Below are 22,285 nucleotides of genomic sequence, written 5' to 3' on the forward strand. Positions count from 1 at the left end.
TCTGAAGACAAGATGTGATAACAAAAAAGAAAACGGTGACGCAATGGGTTCAGTGTAGCTTCTGTTTGTATGGTTATCATGCTAAGTGTCAAAGATAAGTGCTAGATGACTTACTTGCAAGAATTGTGACAGAAGATGGAACATGGCTCCACCATTTTGGACCGGAGACAGAGGCAGACAATGGAGTGGCATCATGCAAATTCACCAAATAAATATAAATTCAAAAGTACACCTTCGGCAGGAAACGTTATGGCTACTGTGTTTTTCGATTCAGAAGGACTCTTGCTTGTGGACATTATGCCACACGGAACCACCATTAATTCTGACGGGTATGTTGCAAATTTCAAGAAACTTCTAGTTCGGCTGAGTCGTGTTCGACGACATCGGGAGAAGCAGGATATTCTGCTATTGCACGACAACGCACAGCCATATGTCAGTCACAAGACCACAGACCAGATCAGAAAATTCGGATAGACAACACTGAAACATCCGCCTTACAGTCCTGAACTGGCATCGTGCGATTACGATCTCTTTGGTAAACTTTGGAAGGATCCCTTCGCGGAACGAGGTTAGAAGATGACTCCATTGTGCACACTGCTAAGAGTGGCTCAGACGTGTTGGTCCAGCTGGTCTACAGGCCCTCGTTCCTAGGTTACGTAAGGCAGTTGAAAGGGACGAGGATTATGTGGAAAAGTGACATTTTGTTCCTTAAGGATGCATCTACGTACATTCTGTGAAAATAGCAAAGCTGTAGGATAAAAATATAATTTTTAAACAAACGTTATGCATTACTTTTGGAGTTACCCTAGTAATATAGGCTATAGCAAAGTCCGTAATAAAAGTGTTCACCCTTTCAGGGCAAAGAAGATCCCTTTTCAATTTCAATTTTTACTTTGATTTCATTCTTATTATGTGTTGATATGTAGGCCTATTTCTATGTTTTCTTGCTATGAATATTAGACGGAATTACTATGTTTGAAGTCTTGTAACAATAAACGAGAATTTCATTTTACTTTAATGAATTTTTCCACAATTCTTCTACCTCTCACGAAATTATCAATGCAATATCACGAAATTACCAAGGTTATCACGAAATAACCAACCTTTCAGCTTAAGTTGTAAAAGCGGTTTTTGGCACATATTCAAGAACGTATCCAATCTTTTATGTCTCCAGATTTGTACAGCAAGATATCGTCTTTTAGATGAAAAAATCGGAATAAGTATATATTTACACATTTGCATTTTAAATTAGTTTTCATGAAATTATCACGAAATTACCAAAGTTTACCCTATAGGCCGACATCTTCCCTTGAATGATAAAATAATTTACTACGCTATATCTCCATTTTAATTTCTTTTTTAATCTTTTGATGACTATTAACAGTTATTTGCTAGTTATTGATTGAAAAATAATAATAATAATAATAATAATAATAATAATAATAATAATAATGATAATAATAATAACAATAATAATAATAGTAGTAACAATACTGATAGCTTTATCAGTATCAGTAGTAGTAGTAGTAGTAATAATAATAATAATAATAATAATAATAATAATAATAATAATAATAATAATAATAATAATAATAATAATATAGAGAAACTGATTGAATACTACGTGCTAGTGTAGTAATGAAGTGAGCTATTAAACTCCAAGAACTGAAATCAGCCTTCAATCATCGTCATGAAGAGAAAGATGACATAAATAAATGTAAGAAAGCCAGCTATCTAGTGGCGAATGAAATAGCTCGTTCTCTTAAGCCTTTCAACCAAGGAGAGTTTTGTAAAAGCGTAATGATCAAGGTCGCTGAATAAATTTGTCCAATGAAAGTTGTTAATTGATTTTGACAAAAAACGGCGCATTTCTCGATTAAATATCCAGAAAAGAATTGAGAAAATTTCTGATTGTGTTCATTGAGGAATATTTAAAAAAAGCAAGAAAATTTGTATATATTTTTTATTGGTTCTTGATGACAGTAGTGACATTACTGATACAGCAAAGCTTGCTATTTTTATTCGCGGGGATCGAGTGTTGGTCACCGCAGCATTAAATCTTCCAGATTACGTTGGTTATTTGCGTATATATACACTTTTTTTATTTAAGGGTAGTCCAAAAATAAAAGTCACAGGGATTTAGGGCCGGGGATCTAGGAAGCCACAAAGCTTTGCTAATTTTTCTGTCATCTAACACTTTACGTAATCGCGATTTTTTTATGGATTTGCATGAATGATTTATTTTTCACATAATTATCGTAAACGAATATTCTTTGTTCCAAATTATATCGAATTCTCACAATATTATACAATAAACCACTCACAGGGCGTAAATCTACTTCACTGTGTTAAAGTATATTTCCTTCCGAATGAATTCGTAGTAAGATTTGTTATTATTCCTATACACTTCATCATCTTTAATCAGGTCTGAACCAATGTGGATTAATCACTAGGCCAACCTGGGCCTAAGGCCGCGGATTCTGAGTGGAGGGCCCGCACAACGTGGCCTGTATAAAATTATTGAGTGAAAAGCTGTGCAGTGTTTTAATAAATAAATCCTGATTTAGTGTAAAGCGATTTACAAAATTGCTGAAAAATTTCTCAATTGAATTTATCAACATTACAACGGAAATAATGCTCGTTTACCTCTCCTGTGACGAAAATATCACGTTGTAAATTACACATCTAGCAGTATATCTTGGGAGTTGGATAACGTCAGCGGCCGTTAGAATTAAAGTAGAAAGATGGGTGCTCGTACAGCACACTAGTCGCCTGGAATCTGAAAGCATAGCGGCCTTTAGATTCGTCTGTAAAACAGAGAGTGCGCATGCGCGAGCACATACTACCTGTACTGCTTCAACCCACCGCGTGACGCCACTCATGCTTGCAGATCCCAGGCGGGAAGTGCCAAACTACAAACATTGATCAAATACAGTAGAGTCCCGATTATCCGGACTATACGGGCCGAGGGCAATTCAGGTAAGAGAAAATCCTGTTAATACTGAGGGTGAGAGCGCTATGTGGTTTCTGATCCTGTAATATTAAAGGGACAAAGGTCAAACATAGTAATGTAGAAAGACGTTACTCGTACATAACAAGCGAGTTTTTATTCATAGTACAGAACAGAATGTAATTGACTTTAGAATGCTTCATTATTGTTCGGTACTGTATATACGTACACTAGGCCTACTGCAATTAAAAAAAAAGCGATCCGGATAACATTGAAGTCGGATAATAGGGACTCTACTTTACCTCATCTCATGTACTGTAACTGATTTGTTGTGGCTAGAACAGGCTGACCAGACGTCTCCGATTTCCGGGGACAGTCCCCGGTTTTGAGTTACTGTCCCCGGGGACCAAATGTCCCCGTTTTTGTCCCCAGAAGCTTTGATTTTGTTTCAATACACGTAAATATTTAAGGATCATGATGGAACTGCTGCGATTCATGCACATTTCTGAACGGTTCTCAGTATCAGACAGAAGAAACAGCGAGCACAGTATGAGATATTCTGCACTCTTTGGTCATGTTAGCATTCGCATTGCGCAGAAGCGTTAGAACTGCCGCAGCGTCCATTTTTAAATAGTTCAAAAAATGAGAAATTTTGTGACAAACCAACAGGTGAAAAGTGGTGTGACTTTTTCAACATTAAAAAAAATCATTCCGTTTGAAAATCTTCTCGAAATAGTGTCATTAATCATGTGTCTTCCAGTCAGTAATTCATCAGTTGAAAGACTTTTCTCCACAATGAACTCAATCTGGACTCATGAAAAGTCAAGAAAGAAAGTTGAAACAGTTACAACTTTGTTAGACCTAGAAGTGAAAACAAATTTTCATTCCTCATTTGAAGAACTTAGTGTGAAGCTAAGAGAATGAACAGATCCTTAAAAAGATACCTTCTTCAGACAAGTTCTTGTAAAATGTGTGTGTTAAAGTTCAGTGTGTACAATATTATGTGAAAGACTTCCATGCATGCGTCATTACTGAAATTTAATTCTTAGTGCCTATTACGCAGACGATTTACAAATCTATATCCATACAACCCCTGACTCACTCAATGACGCAATACATAATCTTAACGAGGACCTTGAATCTATATCTGCATGGGCCAGAAAGTTTGGTTTGACTCTCAATGCAAGAAAATCACAAGCAATCCTAGTGGGACATCAACGTACGCGTATATTATGCAGCATTACTCCTGCTATTATCTGTATATAGGAGTTACGTGTGTTTATGCATTTAATTCAAAACGTTAAGATACTCCACAAATTTAGTGTGCAAATTTCTATCATTGTATCTACTGTTGAATGTATTTTCTGCACTTTCAACGGAGAGTGACTAGATAGCCTAAGCGTTTGTGGTTTTTCTTGAAATTGTCGATATCCCCTGCTGGACATAAAAAAATCTGGTCAGCCTAAGCTAGTATGTACTGTTGTCACGCCAGGAGAAGGCGGCTGAAGTACTTAGACGGGGCGGAGGGGAAACAGTCGCGCATGCGCACCGCGCTGTTCACTGCAATATTCCTGTTTCACAAACATCTACTGCATGTGTCTATGAATCTTTGCGACTTTGTGAAAATAATAGTAGGTTTTTACTGTAGTGCTTTATTAGTTTCAACAAGACAATTGTTTTCAGTATACCACAAATCTTGTATTGCTTTAGTTAGCCTTTGCTTTTCGTGTTAATAGTGTTGATAATAATATAGTTCATAGAATTTATGTTATTGTATACTGTTATTTAGGTTTATAGCAGTTTTTTGTTTATTGTAAATATGTCGACAAAGAGGAAACAAGGATTGACAATCTATAGCGAAGAAAGGAATATTATTAGAAGTGCAAAATAATTCTGTGATGAAGAAAAAGAACAACAGTGCCTTTGCATTCCTCTTACGAAACCTACAGCAAAGGTAGAAAAGTACTCTAATATATCCACAAGAACAATACAGCGTATAAGGAATGAAATGAAAGACTGCACAGAAGAAAGTGCCTTGTCAACACCCGAGGGAGAAAAAAAATGTAAACGTCCAGACTACCGAAATGCAAAAGTAGATGACTTCGGCGGGAGATTGACAAAAAAGATATAATTGAGAATTTTTATTTGAAAAAGAAAGAGGGTCACCGGCGTAGCTCAGGAGGTAGCGCGTTTGCCTGCTGATCTGCAGTTGTGCTCGGGAGTGAGTTCGATTGCCGTTTGCGCTGACTACCTGGTTGGGTTTTTTCCGAGGTTTTCCCAAGCGGAAGGCGAATGTCGGGTAATCTATGGCGTATCCTTGGTTTCATTTCGCCAAATACCATCTCGCCATCATCAATTCAATCAACACTGAAGAAGCTAGTAGTTATTACAGTGTCGTTAAATAACAAGTAAAAAAATAGTACCAAGCTGCAACAAACGTCCACCCTTTTACAAGAGAAAATTGATTTGAAATGAAAGACAACATTAAGACGAATACTGAAGAAAAAGGATTTCAGGTGGAAGAAGTGTGCAGCAAAAAAATTGAGGAAAACACTGTAAATTAGAATACGTGAAAATATCTACAGCAAATAAGAAAGCTTAGGAAAGTGGAAAAACCAATTTTGCATCTGGACGAAATGCGGATAGATAGGCCTACCAATTTAACGTTTTCCAAGTTCTAGCACGATAAAAGTGTTACGGGAGTTTTGACTACCGTAAATGTGTCCAGAACACTCATTGTTGTTCATGAGGATGGGGGCGGTGGGGCTAATGGCTTTGTTGAGAGATTCGAATTAATATACACGGCTGGAACATAAACAGACGATTATCATGGACAGATCATACTCCAGAAATTTTGAAAAATGTGATAATGATAGCGACAGCACCGAAGATGCGGAATCTTTTATGTCTGACTCCGTTCCCTTGTAGCCAAGTAAGTGGACTGAAGTTTTCAGGCCAGAGTGTAGCGTAAAATTCCCCCGTCCCGCCTATCTACTCCCCGCGCCAACTCGTAGCGCGAAGACAGTAGATATCAGTACTGTTCATGCCTCAGTAGGTATCACCCACTTCCAGTGTAACGGTCGCTATTTCTCAAGATATACCGCGAGCAGTATGCAATCTCGGCAACTTACTGATGAATTCTGCAAAGGAAAGGAGCGAGTTGTGGTTGACAACCTGAAAATACATCTGTCCACCTAATCTGATAATTCTTCATTGTTGCCTCATGGCCAATATCCGACTTTCCAGTCAGTATTATAATAGGCCTATACCTCATGATCTACACTGGTACAATCTATAATAACGTGGATCAGGAGATCGTGCGATACTGCTGTACACCGTGCGTCAGAATACATGCCGTACAAAGTTCTGTCATCTATTTACGAAGTCAATTAGTCAACGCTCATAGTTGTGTGAACAATGTTAGTTGATGTAGCTGAGATCATCTAGTCAGCATTTTAATAGTGTGCAGCTTTTGTCAAATATTTAACAAAATAAGACTATGAAATGTTCCAACTCAAATAACTCCACGAGACTTTTCCTGTTTCTTCAAGAAAGTCGAGGGGCGTACCCTATTCAGCACTTGCATTTACCGCAGTTACAACTAAAATTCTTCGTCTTGTTCCAGAGTACAGTTTTTCAGAGTTGTCTGAAGCAATTGTACCAACGCACCGTAGTTGGGGGAAATTCTTCTTCCTGGCTTAGAGCGTAGACCTCTACTTAACACTTAAGTACTCGCGAACTATTTTGTGACATTACTACTCGCGTGGGGATCGAAGTGACCCCCAAGCAAAAATACGAATTAAAATATAAAATTCATAGTTCCACGTAAACTTTCTAGCTCATATGGGTCATTACTTGCTAAAATGTTCTTAAGTAATAATTTGCATGTATATACATCACAAAAGTAACACTGTAATACTTGTGAACTGATTTGTAACAGTAGTCGCGTGGGGGTTAGCGTGATCCCAATTAAAAACACGAATAATTAAAATATGAAATATCTTGGTTCTATGTAAATCTTCTAGCTCATATGCATAATTACTTGCAATAATCTTGTAGAGTAAGAGATTTCACGTATAGAATCACAAAAATAATACTATACTACTTGTGGACTAATTTATGACATTAGTAGTCGCGTGGGGGTCAACAGAACCTCAGCCTAGAAAATTTAAATTAACGCAACAAATGACAGTGATAAACTGGGAGTTATCATGTAATCGCATTGCCGATACCCTTTCAGGAAGGTACTGATAAGCTGGGCAATGAAGGCAACAGCGTAAAAATAATACAAACCAACATATAACACTGAGGGTCAACATGACCCCCACAAGACTACTTAAATGTTAAGCATTTATTTACAAACTGTCCATTATGCCCCTCCCCCCCCCAGAAATAGAAATTGTCCTAGGAAGCTGCAGTTAGTGACCACCTTTATGGCACTACAGGTCATTCGTTATCTCGTGAAACTAAATGCTTGTATAGCTCGCGCAAGAAACTATTGCCGAAAATCAATGGTGGCGTTGCTGTCTGTTTTGACGTGTGTATGTAGGCACGCCGAGGGGGGAGAGGTGCGAGCCGATGGAAGTACTGTCACTTCCAAGAAGATGAACAAATGAGGACATCGCTGTGGAAAAAAAGAACGTAGCTTGAGAAAAATTCGAAGCTAATTAAACGCGCAACATATGTTTACGAATGAAATAATAATACCGTGCGATACAAGACACGTATTCACATGCAATGGAACAAACTGAAGTCGTAATGTAACTATGACAACGCAAGACTGATCCTATCGATGTCATTTCTCTTCCGACTGTACTCTTGAATATCATTCAAGTTATCTCGTGACCTTTCCTGTCGCCCGCTCTTCCTTATCGCAGTGTTTGATTCGCATTCCTTCCGTCGGTATTCCGTGCTTGCGAGACCTATATGCGCCGTAGCTCATAATAAGAACCTTATGGTGGGGCTGCAAGTGGGAGTGTAGCGAGGGTGGAAGCTTCCCAGTCCACTCCTTCTTTCTCTTACGCACAAGTAGGTTTCACGAGATAACGAATGGCCTATACCGGGTTTGATCACCTTGATCTCCTCGGGAGACATGCGCTTCCAGGGGTAACGATGCCTGATTTAGCTTAAGCTTAAATAAACCAGCAGAATATCAGATGATGATTCAAACCTTTCTCACATTTTTTACAAATTGGGTCCTGTGAAGCCCATCACATGTAGATGCTTATTCAGATGGCAGTGTCCAATCAGGAGTCCTGTAGCCCATCTTAAATTTATCCTTTCTAGGGATAAGATTTGTTTGTTTAAGTGAGGTCTTGGTTCTCCAATGATGAATTTGACCTGTCTCATAGTTTGTACAGAATTCCAGACCCCTCATCAGATTGTCATTTAGAAAGACAGAGAGAAAAAAAGTTCCTATCCAGAGCACTGGATGGCATTATACTTTATTTACTACCATAGTTTGCAGTTCGGTGGCTCTTTTGAACACCCGCTTAACAGATTTACGACTTCCTACGCAAACATCTTTGACCATCCCATCCCGTCCCTCCATCCCCATGCTCACAGTTGCCACATTCAATTATATTCTCGTGCTAACTGAAGGAATTCTCGGAATTCGGAAAAGATGTGGCAACTCTCACTCCAGATGGATATGAAGGGAGCCTGTAAATTTTTCTAAACTAGGGTTCTGATTTGTTAATAATAGGCGAAGACAAGATTTCCGTCACTGTAAATAAGACATATATTTATGACTACCAATTAGTAGGGCATAGTAGATGATTTGTCGGTAAAATCGTTTCTGTGAAACTGCATTCCCTGATATAAAATGAACTTTACCATACCAGTAGATCGGCTTGTTCAGTACTGTACACCCAACTGTGTCCTAGGACCCGAACGAGGTATAGTTTATCATTCCTTGATAAGGTTTCCAGGATAATTCTGCATTCCTCGACCAGCCTCGAGTCTATCTAGGGAGATAGACTTTGTAATCAATGTAGCAGTACTCAACACGTATTAAGGGTTTTATATCTGAGCAGACATTTTAACTGAAATAAAAATCAGAAATTGGGGAACATTTCGTTGTAAGGAAAGGAGAAAAGTTTTTGGAAAACATTCCAGCAATATACTGTAGGTTATGTATATGAATAACAACAACAATTAATACAAAAAAGCTTATTTTTAATTATCAAAACATTACAAAAAGTCTGACTAGAAAAATAAAAACCTTCTTTATAGTGCTACATTCTGATAGTAATATTACAGTATCCAGACAGTCCTTGAGCATTATATGTACATATTTGTTCAGGGAGAAAGTGAGATTATTACTGAGTACCTAACCAAATATTTAAAATAATAATCTAAGGCCTATATGTATTAAAAACTCCTGATGAATTATTATAGCATAATGAGAAACAAATATGTATTCTATAGTGAAATCTGTAAATATATAGCAATGCAATATCTTATATGTCATTTATATTGAATTTGTAAATAATTATAATAAAAGATTATAGGATGACATGAGGAAATTATATATACACTAACACCTTTCATCTGCACAAATGAATAACAGTAAAAATAGGCCCACTTATTTTTATAATAATGTTCTATGTATATCCATACTGGATAATGAAAGTTAAATACTTTAGCCTCCGTAAACCATATTTACACATCTTTTTAAACTCTTTTTCCTAGGAATTAATATAGATTCCATAAAAGAGTATGGATTTAGCCTATGATTAATATTGTTGCAAAAAAAGAGGAAGAATATTATGAACTTGACACTATATATTTACAATCACCAACCTCTCTTTGTTTTGTACTATTATGCAGTGGATTTGAACGAAATAGGGGCGGGGGCTGCCTTACCACTGCACGATAATTTAACCAACAAAATTCGCAATGAAATTAAATATATGTGAAATGAAGATGCACAGAGACACTGTGTAGTCGAGCTGAAACGATTTTAAACCTGGGAATAAAATTAAATTTTCGATCCCATAAGTTTGATAAGATGGTTAGCTCTTCAAAAATTGATCACGATGAAATAACTCAAGAAAAAAGTAATTAAAATATAAGAACTTGAATAAAGGAGACGAGGAGTAAGAATAACCAGACGATACTTTCATTATGTTATGGATGGTATAAATCTGCTACTTGAGACAACACAGTCCTTGTGGAAGATAATTATTTCACTCCGTTGTCAGGGTCGAACCTTAGATCGGTACATTTTAGCCGAAAAAGAAACCACTTAAGAATCGGTAAAGTTCAACAATTATACCTCATTACGATTATTATTATTAGTCTCCCATCATTTGAAGGTCTCTAACGTCAGGAGTTTTAAACTGATATGCAATCCTCCTGCATAGGATGAGAACCAATAGCTGACCGCTGCGATATCCCGTACGAGAGACGTAGAAAAACTGACACAAAGATGGAGAGCGAAATCAGTTCCACGTTGCGTTGCAGCTCGATTATTGCTCTGCAACCTACATTTTTATAATTGCACAGAGGAAAGAGTTTGAACTAATTTTTTGGGGGGAAGGGGAGGCGTACATAGAGATTCATTCAATTTATACCTGACAAGCTAATGGATTCAGAATAAATATGTCCGAATGCCAGTTATTTCGCATGATAGCTTTACTCGTTGACTAGGCAATGCCGCATTCCTATGATTCGCGGAAGCCGTGAACCCATTGGAGATAATTTATTTTGCAGGAGGTCTGAAGCGAATTACAGTGTTGTTTATAGATTCGCTGTACGGATATTGCAACAGAGAGTCGTGGGCAAGAACTAGCAAGTACAGTTATACAATAAAGATACTGTGGGGAGCTGACGAGAAAGTCTCTGCGAGGTGTATTTTAATTAGATGCGGTGCAGGAAGGTATTGATGAATGTTGTTATGAATTATGACTCTTATGATACTAAACAGATGACATCACTGTCACCACATGATGTTTAATAAATTATATTGTGGCTAAAAATATCAGATAGTTTAAGAATAGCTCTGTGTCGGTGTGTTGTATAAGTTGAAACTGTTAGTTTATATTTTAAAAGCTGATCGAATGTGTTCACATTGCTTAGTTACTGTAATGTAGTTACTAGTGTGTCATTATATCGTTTTCTGCGGGCAAGAGTAGCGTTACTCTGGATGTTGCTTGCTTGTAGGATTGGCATTACCCTACATTCCTACCAGGGCTGATCCCTTGAGCTCCCCATGGTATCTATACTACATTCCTTAATGTCTGACAGGAGAAGTAAACATTGCCGGCAGAGAAGGAGAGAAGTATAATTGCTATTGAACCAATGGCAGAGGTCTCATTCCACGCTTGGCTTGAAGTTGGGTTGGGACACAACGCTTCAGACTGTCCAACGCCAAGTCAAGCGTGGAGTCAAACGTCTGTCATTGGTTGAATAGCAATTATACTTCTCTCTCTCCTTCTCTGCCGGAAATATTTACATCTCCTGTCAGACATTATGGAACGAAGTATAGATAACTTAGCGGCTGATTCTAATGAGTGTATTCGTTTTATGTCTGTCTGTATCTGCTCACGATTGCGTGACAAAAGTAACTCGCATACATTTTGCATTAAAAATGATCGACTTAAACTTCTACCTCCTAAGTTTCTTTATGATGCATTAGTCATCTTATGCCAATATGTCGTCTATGAGAAAGGAGAGAATACATTACTTTTGATGCGAGATGAGTAATTTAAATGAAGAGGCTGAAATATATTTGCAATTCATTTGTACTTTTTTAAATTCACAGTGTATTCGGACCGAAAATCTCGAGGTACTCTTCTTTCCCCTGACTCCATTGCTAACTCGTTATGACCACATCGAGAGGAAGAAACCTACTTTGCCAGTCAGTACTGTACAATGTCGTCTTGCTCCAGGAAAAAATCATTTGAACAGAACAGACTGACAGGAAAGTAAATAATGTAAATTTAAAAACATATTTTAAAGCAACATTTTAATTCTTCGATGGACGCGACTGTCGATTACAAAGTGTCTCTGTTAATAAATTTCTTTGTTTTGGAGAAAACAGTCAAAGAATTGTGCAATCACAGGAGGGATCGGAGTAAGTCGCTCTGAACCCTTTGGTGCTGTAAGTCCAAGAAGAACATGGAGATCAAGATTTGGTCCCGATGAAGTCATCAGCGGGCTGTATAATTGTGTGGCCACCCACACGTTTCAGAGATCCATATCTAAAACTCCCTCTCTTCGATCAATGTCATATCATCTCTGCTAGTTTCGTCAAATTTGTTATCCGTGTCACCGCCCACATTGACGGGTTGTCGTCTTTTAAGAGAGGGAACACCCAACGGGTCTGTTTCTGTCTTGCCAGAGCGATGTAGGCCCATACACCGCCTTGTTTCCTATGTACACATATATTATAGAACTAAGAAGTATCACTCATGTGTTACTGATATGTTGTTCTGTAAAAAAATTTGTAGCTAATTTTTATTTTCAAATGCTATCTATAAAATTTTGCTTATGTTTTACTATATTGTCATCTTTCGATGGTTAGAAATGATATCTTCTGCATAAAGAAGCATTTCATCTCTTTTTCCTTTGAACTTTTCCTCTTTTTTCAATACTAGCCTAAATTCTGAGGCGAGACAAACGTATAACGATTTGTAGATATAATGAAGCTTGCTTAGACCCATTTCTAGTTTTTATGGTGACTGTATTTTGTTAAAGATTTAATTTTATCATTTAATTTTTCAAAATTAAATAAAATAACATTTTGCCCTATCATTTCTGTCTTCCTTCATGAGAAATCTCTTCAGTGTCACGATAAACCTCAGAAGAGAGACAAATGGCCCACAAACCTTGAACTTGCATAGTTTTTTTTGTGATAAAATCTACTGAAAATATCAAATCTTAACTGGGAAATGTTATAGGATATTTTATTTTATTGTTATATCTTACGCATTGTAATCGGTTGTCTAGGTTACCGTCAGATTCAAGGTTTACGGGTTCACGAGTATGATATATTTTTAAACATGCCTTCATATGACTTCTTTTGGAAGAAAAGTGAAGCCGGAGGTCCTGTATCGTACGTTTACTGCACATAAAAGAACTCTATTTCTGAATAAGAAAACTTCAGGTAAAAATTTACTGTAATTTCTCGTCTTTGTTTTTTGGCGACGTCACAATTTGATGTCAGAACAATGCATCCATAAGTGGCCTAAATGTTCGTGAATTTGTCACATTTTCCACCCACAAGCCGTACAATAACAAGTAATTTAACCAATATTAGAATTCCTGACAAAGATTAGAAAATCATGTGTAACTCAATATCATTATTCTTACAACTTATTCCAAATTCCAAGCTATTCTAGACGTTATACGACGCATGAGATCGTTTACTACGGATACAATGCTTCTGTAAGTCCGTGAACGCTGGACAACAGATTTTAGAACTTGAGCTGAAAATTCAAATTTGTATATCATAATAATACTTATAGTTTATGTTTGGCATATGGAACTTACAATGAAACAAAATATCAATTTCTTTGTGAGACACGCGGAAGTTTAAGTAATAAATTTTCCTAGCAAAAAATGTTCGGAATTGCTGTCCAGTTAATGTCGTTCTTTCTTTTTTCTTTCCTCTTTTCTTCCCTTCTTTCTTATTCTGCGTAACCTCCCCTTTTATCCGACTTACCCATTTCTGCAGATAGGGGAGGGAGATACATTTTGATCATATATATTGGACATCCCATAAATATGAGACTCCCTGGCCATGGGACCGACATGACGCATAGCCACCGATGAAACAACATAGGACAATCACAAACGGACAAACACACACCCATACACACCCAGTCCCGTGGACAGAAGATAAATTGAAAGGTTTTTTTTTTGGAAAAACAACCATATTCCAGAAACATAAATTTTCAGGAGAAACAAAAAAAAAAAAAAACTTATCTGCATAGGTGTTGTTGACACTTAAAGTATGAAAATCGTCATGCCATTTCCTAAGGTATTGTACAAACTTGGGAAAACTGAAGTATATTTATATCTTAAATATTCTCATAGAAATACATATTGAAATACAAGTAACTGTGGACAATATTTAAAAAAATACCCTGTTATGGCTGAAGTAAGCCTCTCCTTTAATCTTCTTTTTCTTTATTATGTGCTATTCCTTCTCCTTTCGTTGCTTACGTTTCTTCCATGGGATTACCTCTGCACCTAAAGATGACTCCATAACTAATACAACAATTCACGTGCTAAAGTATTTTTCACTGAGGTGGCTTTTGCCGCGTTTCAAGCTGATATGAATAGGATATTTGTAAATGCTAACATCGTTCTGGATAATGGCTGTTTCACACAAAAAAGTCTTTGGACTATGGTTGTTTTATGAAAACCACTAAAAATTTCCACTCCTATCGCAAAGACTATGGTCTTTTTTTCCACTAACAACTAATTCAGTAATGACAGCTACAATACGCTCACCACATGCTTACAATATTGAATTTGCATTTTTTGGACTATGGTTCTTTTTTAAAAATCTTCAATTTCTTCCACTGCCCACACCGGGAATCGAACCTCGGACTGTTTGGTTGGAACGCGCAGACGCTACCTACATAACCTCAACTAGTTGAATGGAAAATGTAATTAATTTACGTGTTTTCCCGATCTACTTTGAGATACGTATAAATTAAAATTTCGGTTTTCTCTCTTTAATATCCACAGAAACTCTGAAATTCACCGAATTGTAACAACATTATCAATTACACAGAAGATTAAGAAACAGTTTACTGGTTATAATGATGCAGTGTTGTGACATTTCATCAAATTGTAATAGGGCTTCAACATTTCATATTCATTGTTCTCGTAGGGCGTTCAAAAAGAGTCAAAAGTAAGTTTCCTGGTTGTGGAGTACAAAATGCGTCTACAGTTGCAATTTAGGCGAAAATGAAGAATAACCTTTCTTTGACGAGAAAAAAACCATCAATAGACATGCAGTTTGATGATCTGTACAATCTGTTGGAAATAACTATTATCATGCAAGTAGTGCTCTGATATATAGTAGGCCTAGGCTACGAATTTTTTAATATAAGAAAGATGTAAAAAATTTAAATTAATTGAATGTCAGTTTTACATTATAAAACATGAATTGGTATGGTTGACTATAGTTGTAGCCTTGACTATTGAACGATTCTATATGCCGGTCAGACAGGAGGAAATCACATCAGTCTATTCACCATGGAGAGCATAAAGAATTCCCTGTATTTGTTTTTAGCACATGAGTGTTACCTTTCCTTTAATCCGTAATGATAGCCATTTAATGGCTTCATTCTACTACTTTTTTGTTCGTTTTCCACTCTGTTCCTTTAGATAATACTTCGACAATCTCTCTCTGTTTTTAATGTCTGTCGAAAATTCATCATTACAATTGATTCACAGTCGTATAAAACTCCTTTTGTCTTACACACTTTTATACATGTGTTTCATCACCTTATATTGCAGACTGACAACCTCTTTATTTTTTCTCCACACTTGAGTGTTAGTTTCTCTTTTCCAGTCTCGATGGCACCCCTAAAATTGTTCCAGCCCCAAGAAACTTTTATAGCTAACATGTTAAGGATTATACTACCCCTCCACTTAACTTAAATTACGTGAGAATTGTTTGACATATGTTCGAAGATTACAGAATCCACTTAAAAGAATGTTAATACGATATCTCACTCTCAAAATGGACACTGTTTTTTTCTTTCTGTGCTTTATGACGAACATGATACATAGTTCCAAAAGGTGTTTTAGCACACCGCAAAAAATGTATAACTTATCTTCCATATCGATGAGAAAGAGAATGCGTTGTTATTCACAACGTTTTCTCAAATATTCTCTAGTAGTCATAGCCTTCCCATTATAATTTTTGTTGACGCTTATTTCTATATCTTACAACAAACAATTATAAACTGTATTCAATTATATAAGTGACTGCATCAACATACTGCACAATGTTATCAAAATTAAATAAACAGCACTCATAACTTTTCCACGTTATTAACCACAGATGATAACTCACCTTGGCATAAATATTACCTCTTGATTCACTTTGCGGTCTGTAGAGTCATTTCCAGTGTATTCTATTACACAAGTGAAACTCATTCCTAAAAAAAAAAGTCTTGTTACATATCTCTTAAAATATATCGCTACACTGTACAAGACAATATCTCGCAACGTGCCTGAGAACACTTTTCTCTGCAATTCTCAAGTTTGACTGGATGGAAAATAAGATATGTCTCCCATATGTGGCTGAACTTTGCAAGCACTTGGCAAAATCTCTCATGTTGTTTTGTAGTTTCATAACATTATTCGTAAACTACTTCGTTAAGGTCAGAAATTGTACCCTGGTCCACCAGGTTGGGTATTATACAGGGGGTTGATAGTTTCTTTGTGTAGAATTCTTAACGTCTTAAACGTTTCATGATATCAGACAAGAAAACACATTCAAGTTTAGTGACCTATCAACTAAAATTCTATCAAAATTCTTGGCAGTAACCATTTGCGAACCCCTGATATTTTCCTAAAACAAAATACAGACTGATCACACATTTCTCGTTGTAGTATAAGTACCAGCACAACTGAAATATATGACGAATTAACTTCATCCTTCCGACTGAAGTTTTATCAAGCTTCGAAAGTATTCTTCCGTATTTTCATCTTGATATTCCCAATACTAAATTTTGATCTTTATCATAACTCAATCTTAAACTGTTTTACAGCTTTGTTTGTTCTTTACTAGACACCTTGACGTTTACGATTTCAGTTTTATCCAACGGGTAAAGCATTATCAAAAACTATCCGTGAAGTCAGTTCACCACTGAGATTCAAACTCTGGAATCAATTTCCAGTTATTACAAAGTTTATATTGCTCATGTCCTGGAGTTCTGACTTCTACTCCGGGTGACTGTCTTCTTCGTCCCTTTCTGTTCCTGTGGTGCAGGATTCTTCGCTACCAGAATCACCACATGATCTTAGTGATGAGGGTGATGATTCCTTGATGAGGGGCAGGCCTTGGTTGGCTGTGTAGCACGAACCGCAGAATCCGTGAGCCACTTGGTTTGAAGAGGCGAGGTACACCTTACCACACCTGACGCATTCTTCCTGTGGATCACCTAAAAGAGAAAAATAGATAAGTTAGTTTAAGGCATATCAACTAATATAATTGTTTATTTTTGTATGTTTCTTAGTGTGTTTATGAACTAAAGTATGCAGGTTAAATATGAAGCTCTCACTGTATGTTGGAATGATGAGATAATATAAAGGAAATTGTAATTTCTAATCCTCAAATTTTTTGGACAAAGCATCTTGAGAGATGGATAACTTCAAGCCCTCAAACTATAACTCAAGAAAACTTAAGATATTGCTAACTTCAAGACCTCAAATTATACAAGAAACCTTTTAATATATCCTTAACTTCAAGGACTCAAGCTACAGGATAAGAAACCTTGAGATATTGGTAACTTTAAGGCTCCAAATTTTAGCGCAAGAAAGCTTCAGATATCGCTAACTTCAAAGCCTCAAACTAGAGGTCAAGAAACTTTACGATATGACTAATTTCAATGCCTCAAACTAAAGGACAAGAAACCTTACGATATGGGTAACTTCAAGGCCTCAAATTGTTGGGAAAGGAAACCTTAAGTTATAGCTTTTCAAGACCTCAAACTATAGGACAAGAAACCTTAAGATATGGCTCATTTCAAGGTCTCAAATTATCAGCACAAGAATCTTTAAGAAATCGCTAACTTCAAGGCTTCAAACTACAGGACAAAAATCCGTAAGGAATCTCTAACTTCAAGATCTCAAACTATAGGATAAAAATCCTTAAGATATCGCTAACTTCAGGGTCTCAAATTATAAGGTAAGAATCCTTAACGTCCTGAGTCTTGAGACATTTGTTTTATTTTTAAAGTTCAATATAATTCTACACTTCAAAAAAGTCGCTGAAATGAGGAAAAATGCTGAAAAGATTATGCAGGTTACAGTTAGGGCACAAATACAGATACATTATACTATACTTCAGGTCTGTGCACATACATTTTATATCATAATCATGTATGAAGTATAGTATACTATAATCTCAGGACTCAGGAAGTTAAGATTATCGCAAACTTCAAGGTCTCAAACTGTAGGATGAAAATCCTTAAGATATTGCTAACTTCAACGCCTCAAACTATAGGACAAGAATCCGTAAGGAATCGCTAACTTCAACGCCTCAAACTATAGGACAAGAATCCGTAAGGAATCGCTAACTTCAACGCCTCAAACTATAGGACAAGAATCCGTAAGGAATCGCTAACTTCAACGCCTCAAACTATAGGACAAGAATCCGTAAGGAATCGCTAACTTCACGGCCTCAAACTATAGGACAAGAATCCGTAAGGAATCGCTAACTTCAAGGCCTCAAACTATAGGACAAGAATCCGTAAGGAATCGCTAACTTCAACGCCTCAAACTATAGGACAAGAATCCGTAAGGAATCGCTAACTTCACGGCCTCAAACTATAGGACAAGAATCCGTAAGGAATCGCTAACTTCAAGGCCTCAAACTATAGGACAAGAATCCGTAAGGAATCGCTAACTTCAACGCCTCAAACTATAGGACAAGAATCCGTAAGGAATCGCTAACTTCAACGCCTCAAACTATAGGACAAGAATCCGTAAGGAATCGCTAACTTCAAGGCCTCAAACTGTAGGATAAGAAACCTTAAGATATGGCTAACTTCAAGGCTTCAAATTGTAGGGAAAGGAACGTTAAAATATCGCTAATTTCAAGACCTCAAACTACAGGGAAGAAATCTTGAGAATACTTTATCAGCAGGGATAGGAACAATGGGAGGATGCGTACAAAATTTGATTCTAAACTTTTGTTTCTGAGAAAAAAGTGATACTTGTGAGACCAATTATAAAATTACATTTTTATATTAAATATTTTAAATAAATGTAGTCACCATAAATAAAAAAATGGTACATAATTAAATTTTATCCCCTTAGAATTATTTGTAAAATATTTAATAAAAATTCATAGGAGTTGATGAGGAGATGTGGTGCACGCTACCCGGTTCCTTAATTATAATAGTATATCCATAAATAGTGTACGTATGTTAATAATTTATTGACTAACTTAAAAACGATTCCGAATTTAGAACAGCAGAATATCAAGAATAAAGATGTACAGTAGATAATTTACATTACAACTAACAAGCAAACGTTCTGATGGGGGCAAATAAAAAATATATTTTTTTCTTCCACCGTGTTAATAATGTCAAAAGAAGTGCTTATACAAATTTTGGCTACTCAACCGAAATTGCGAGGGCCGTAAAAAAATAAGTTCGCCAGGGGCCGCTAACAGAAAAAAAAAAACATTGGACAAATTTATTGTAACGGACATAGCAATTATTGAGTTATTTTTCAACATATTTTCCATTAGAAATGAGACATTTCTCATCATGGGATCGACAGAGAGAGGTGCAGACGCAGTCAAACGCAGGTTCCGATCTGAGGCGGCTGACTTCTACGACACAAAAATTGATCCTATGTTATGACAAATGTCTTAATTCCAGTGGGGGATATGTTGAGATATAGCGCAACAATTGCTGTATCTGTTTCAATAAATATTTCTATGCAATTGTGTTTTTTTCTATAAACGGTTCCAGGGAAAATCACTTTCTGGACGGCCTCGTAATTGCGGTCGAGTGGCCAAAATTTGTATAAGTATCTGCCCCCATCAGAACGTTTGCTTGTAAGATTTTGTCTGGCTTTAAACATAATATATCAATAATACGTGTAGTTTATATGGTAATAATTCAGTAAAATTAAAATATAAAATACTTCCAATGAAAATTCGAACATCCCCTTAAAAACATATACAACATACATTAACTATGTCAATTTGGTCAATATTTCTTATTTTGATTGCGTAATAGATCAATCTTTCACTGAAGGTCTGAATTTATGAATTACGGAATGCGAACGGTTGCTTCTGAATGCATGGATTTAATTTTTGTTGTATTGTCTTGATATAATAAAATATAATTACTTTTGCATTACTACTGAGATTTTTCTGTTATTTTGAAGAAACAATATGTGCTCTATATTGAAGCTATATAATTCAGTTTTATTGACGTAGCAATAAATGTGTGAAATAATAATTGGTCAAGTTGTCTGTGGGTGATGGTTATTGGAAATTACAAGTATAAATCTGAAATTGCTAATATAAAAGAATCACGTCGTTACAATTTGTATTGGTCGTAACTACAGGAAGGCTCTCCAGAAACATATCACGCTGTATACGTAAGGAATCCTGATATTGACTCACGTTGTATTTTTCGAATTACAACACAATCCACAACAGTTTTCATTGGATATTCAACCATATTTTACACAAAATCAGAGAACGATTGCACTGTTTGATAAATTTAACCATAAGTTAAACCGAAAACTAAATTAAAATATGTGCTATGGTTCTGTATACTAATCCGGCTTATATAGGTACAAGCTAAAAGGAATACTAAAATTTACCTTCCATTATTTTTCATAGCCAGTGGCCTAATAAAAAATGAAACAAGTCTTATAACTGCAAGAGTCCAGAATCGAATTATTCTAATTAAACCATGCCCTGTTGCCTCTTCTGTAAATCTATAAGGTAATTTTAGGAGCAGAGGTAGACTATTTTTATCTTTTGGGCGCCATTGATGATTCGCCTAAGACTATATACTCCGTACATAAAAACTGCCGAAGGCTTTCTCTAACTTCATGAATAAAATTCCTATTTACAACGGAATCTCCCACATAAATTGTATCATTGCTGTAGCAACGAACCTTCTCGTTATATCATTGCCACAAGTATTTCCTTTGTAAGCCATTACTGGGAATACTGTCCTTCGTATAATACAAGGTAAGGCGTCTCAGACCACAATATAGTCTTTTTGGAAACAGCTGAAGATCACATACCGCCACTTTTCCGTTTGAAATTACAGTAATTTCGTCATTGTTATTATATTTATTCTGTTGGCTTTTTCGCTTTTGGCTAAATTAAATGACATTTCCCCCTCTCTTCTACTCCTCCTCTGCAGCTTGGTAACTACACTTGAGGGGATGAAATCAAAGTCGCGTTAACCACTGATTGTTACAGGGGGACCCACAAGTAGCCTCAAGCTCTCTGGCGCCCCCCGTACGGACCATTGTCCTAGCGTGTCTGTTATGTAAGGAGCAGACTTCAGCACTAGTTCTGTATGTACAGACTCTGCGCTGTAGTGTGAACCCTCTATGCTGGTCGAGCAGTATCTTCGTTAATTGACGGCCTTTGAGCTAAAGGATTGGAATTCGATAAAAAAAGTCTATTCTTTAATCGCTTTCTTCATCACAAATTTCATAGCACTGTATTGCTTGCATATTTACTAATTTCTTTACTTAATTTTTATATTAATCTATTTTCTTATGTAATCGTTCATTAATTTTCTTAACTCCCATACCTGTGGTTACAGCAGGAGTTGTTTTTAATCATTCGATTTAGAGTTTTATTTATTTTATCTTACTAATCATTAGAGCTCCGATGTTTGGGCATTTATAAAGGTTAAAATAGGCAGGCAAAAAAGACAATAAAATGTAAAAAAAAAAGGAATAATAATTAAAAAGAGGCATTATAAATTTTAAAAAGACATAATACATTTTATGCAATAAATTTAAATTTTATCAACATAACTCACATATTTACTTTGTTGGTGACACATGTTGACTTATAAATTTTTTTGTGTTTAACTGTCTTTTCAAAAACCTTACATATAACAAAACTGTTTAATCGATTGAAAATACATGGGCACCAAATTCACTAACGTAAGCATGAAGTTTACTTTTCAATGGTTTACTGAATTTAGGCATTCTAGCTAACCTATCTTATACCTTCTGTCACCCGATAATAACTGACTGTTCCTCACTCAAATTTATTTCTCCTACAATAATAAACACGTGTAGCACAAAATTATAACAGTAAGATTTGAAAATATGAAAGCAAACAATTGAAAATGCTACGTGACAACTTCTATGAGAACGAGCTTAATGTTTAAAATTATAAAGCTGATTGTTGGCACCGTGAAGACATGACAAAATTATATTTGTAACTGTGGGTTGTCGATCATTATTCATATTACATCAATAGTATTAAAGCATGATTATTAGCAGATTAAGCATCGAAATAAATAACTTTTATTTAATATTGTTAGTAAAGTTAGTCATTGTTTCAAATATTTAAATTTCATACACATTACATTAGAATCAATTAGAAAATTGCAAGTAAACAAGAAATATTGCTTTAAA

The 22,285-nt window shown here is 36.0% G+C and overlaps 1 protein-coding gene across 1 annotated transcript in view; it reads right to left on the minus strand.

Annotated features, from left to right (window-relative positions):
* Window positions 1-16,500: 16,500 nt before the first annotated feature.
* The window catches only part of LOC138715267 (zinc finger protein ZFP2-like), a 647,197-nt gene continuing 641,412 nt past the window's right edge, over window positions 16,501-22,285 (minus strand). The window contains exon 8 of the mRNA XM_069848008.1: window positions 16,501-17,085. Within this exon, the coding sequence (XP_069704109.1) occupies window positions 16,865-17,085 (221 nt within the window). The 3' untranslated portion in view covers window positions 16,501-16,864. The remainder of the gene's footprint in view (window positions 17,086-22,285) is intronic.

The sequence above is a fragment of the Periplaneta americana genome, chromosome 15, assembly GCF_040183065.1.
Source record: "Periplaneta americana isolate PAMFEO1 chromosome 15, P.americana_PAMFEO1_priV1, whole genome shotgun sequence".
In the NCBI taxonomy this organism is placed as follows: domain Eukaryota; kingdom Metazoa; phylum Arthropoda; class Insecta; order Blattodea; family Blattidae; genus Periplaneta; species Periplaneta americana.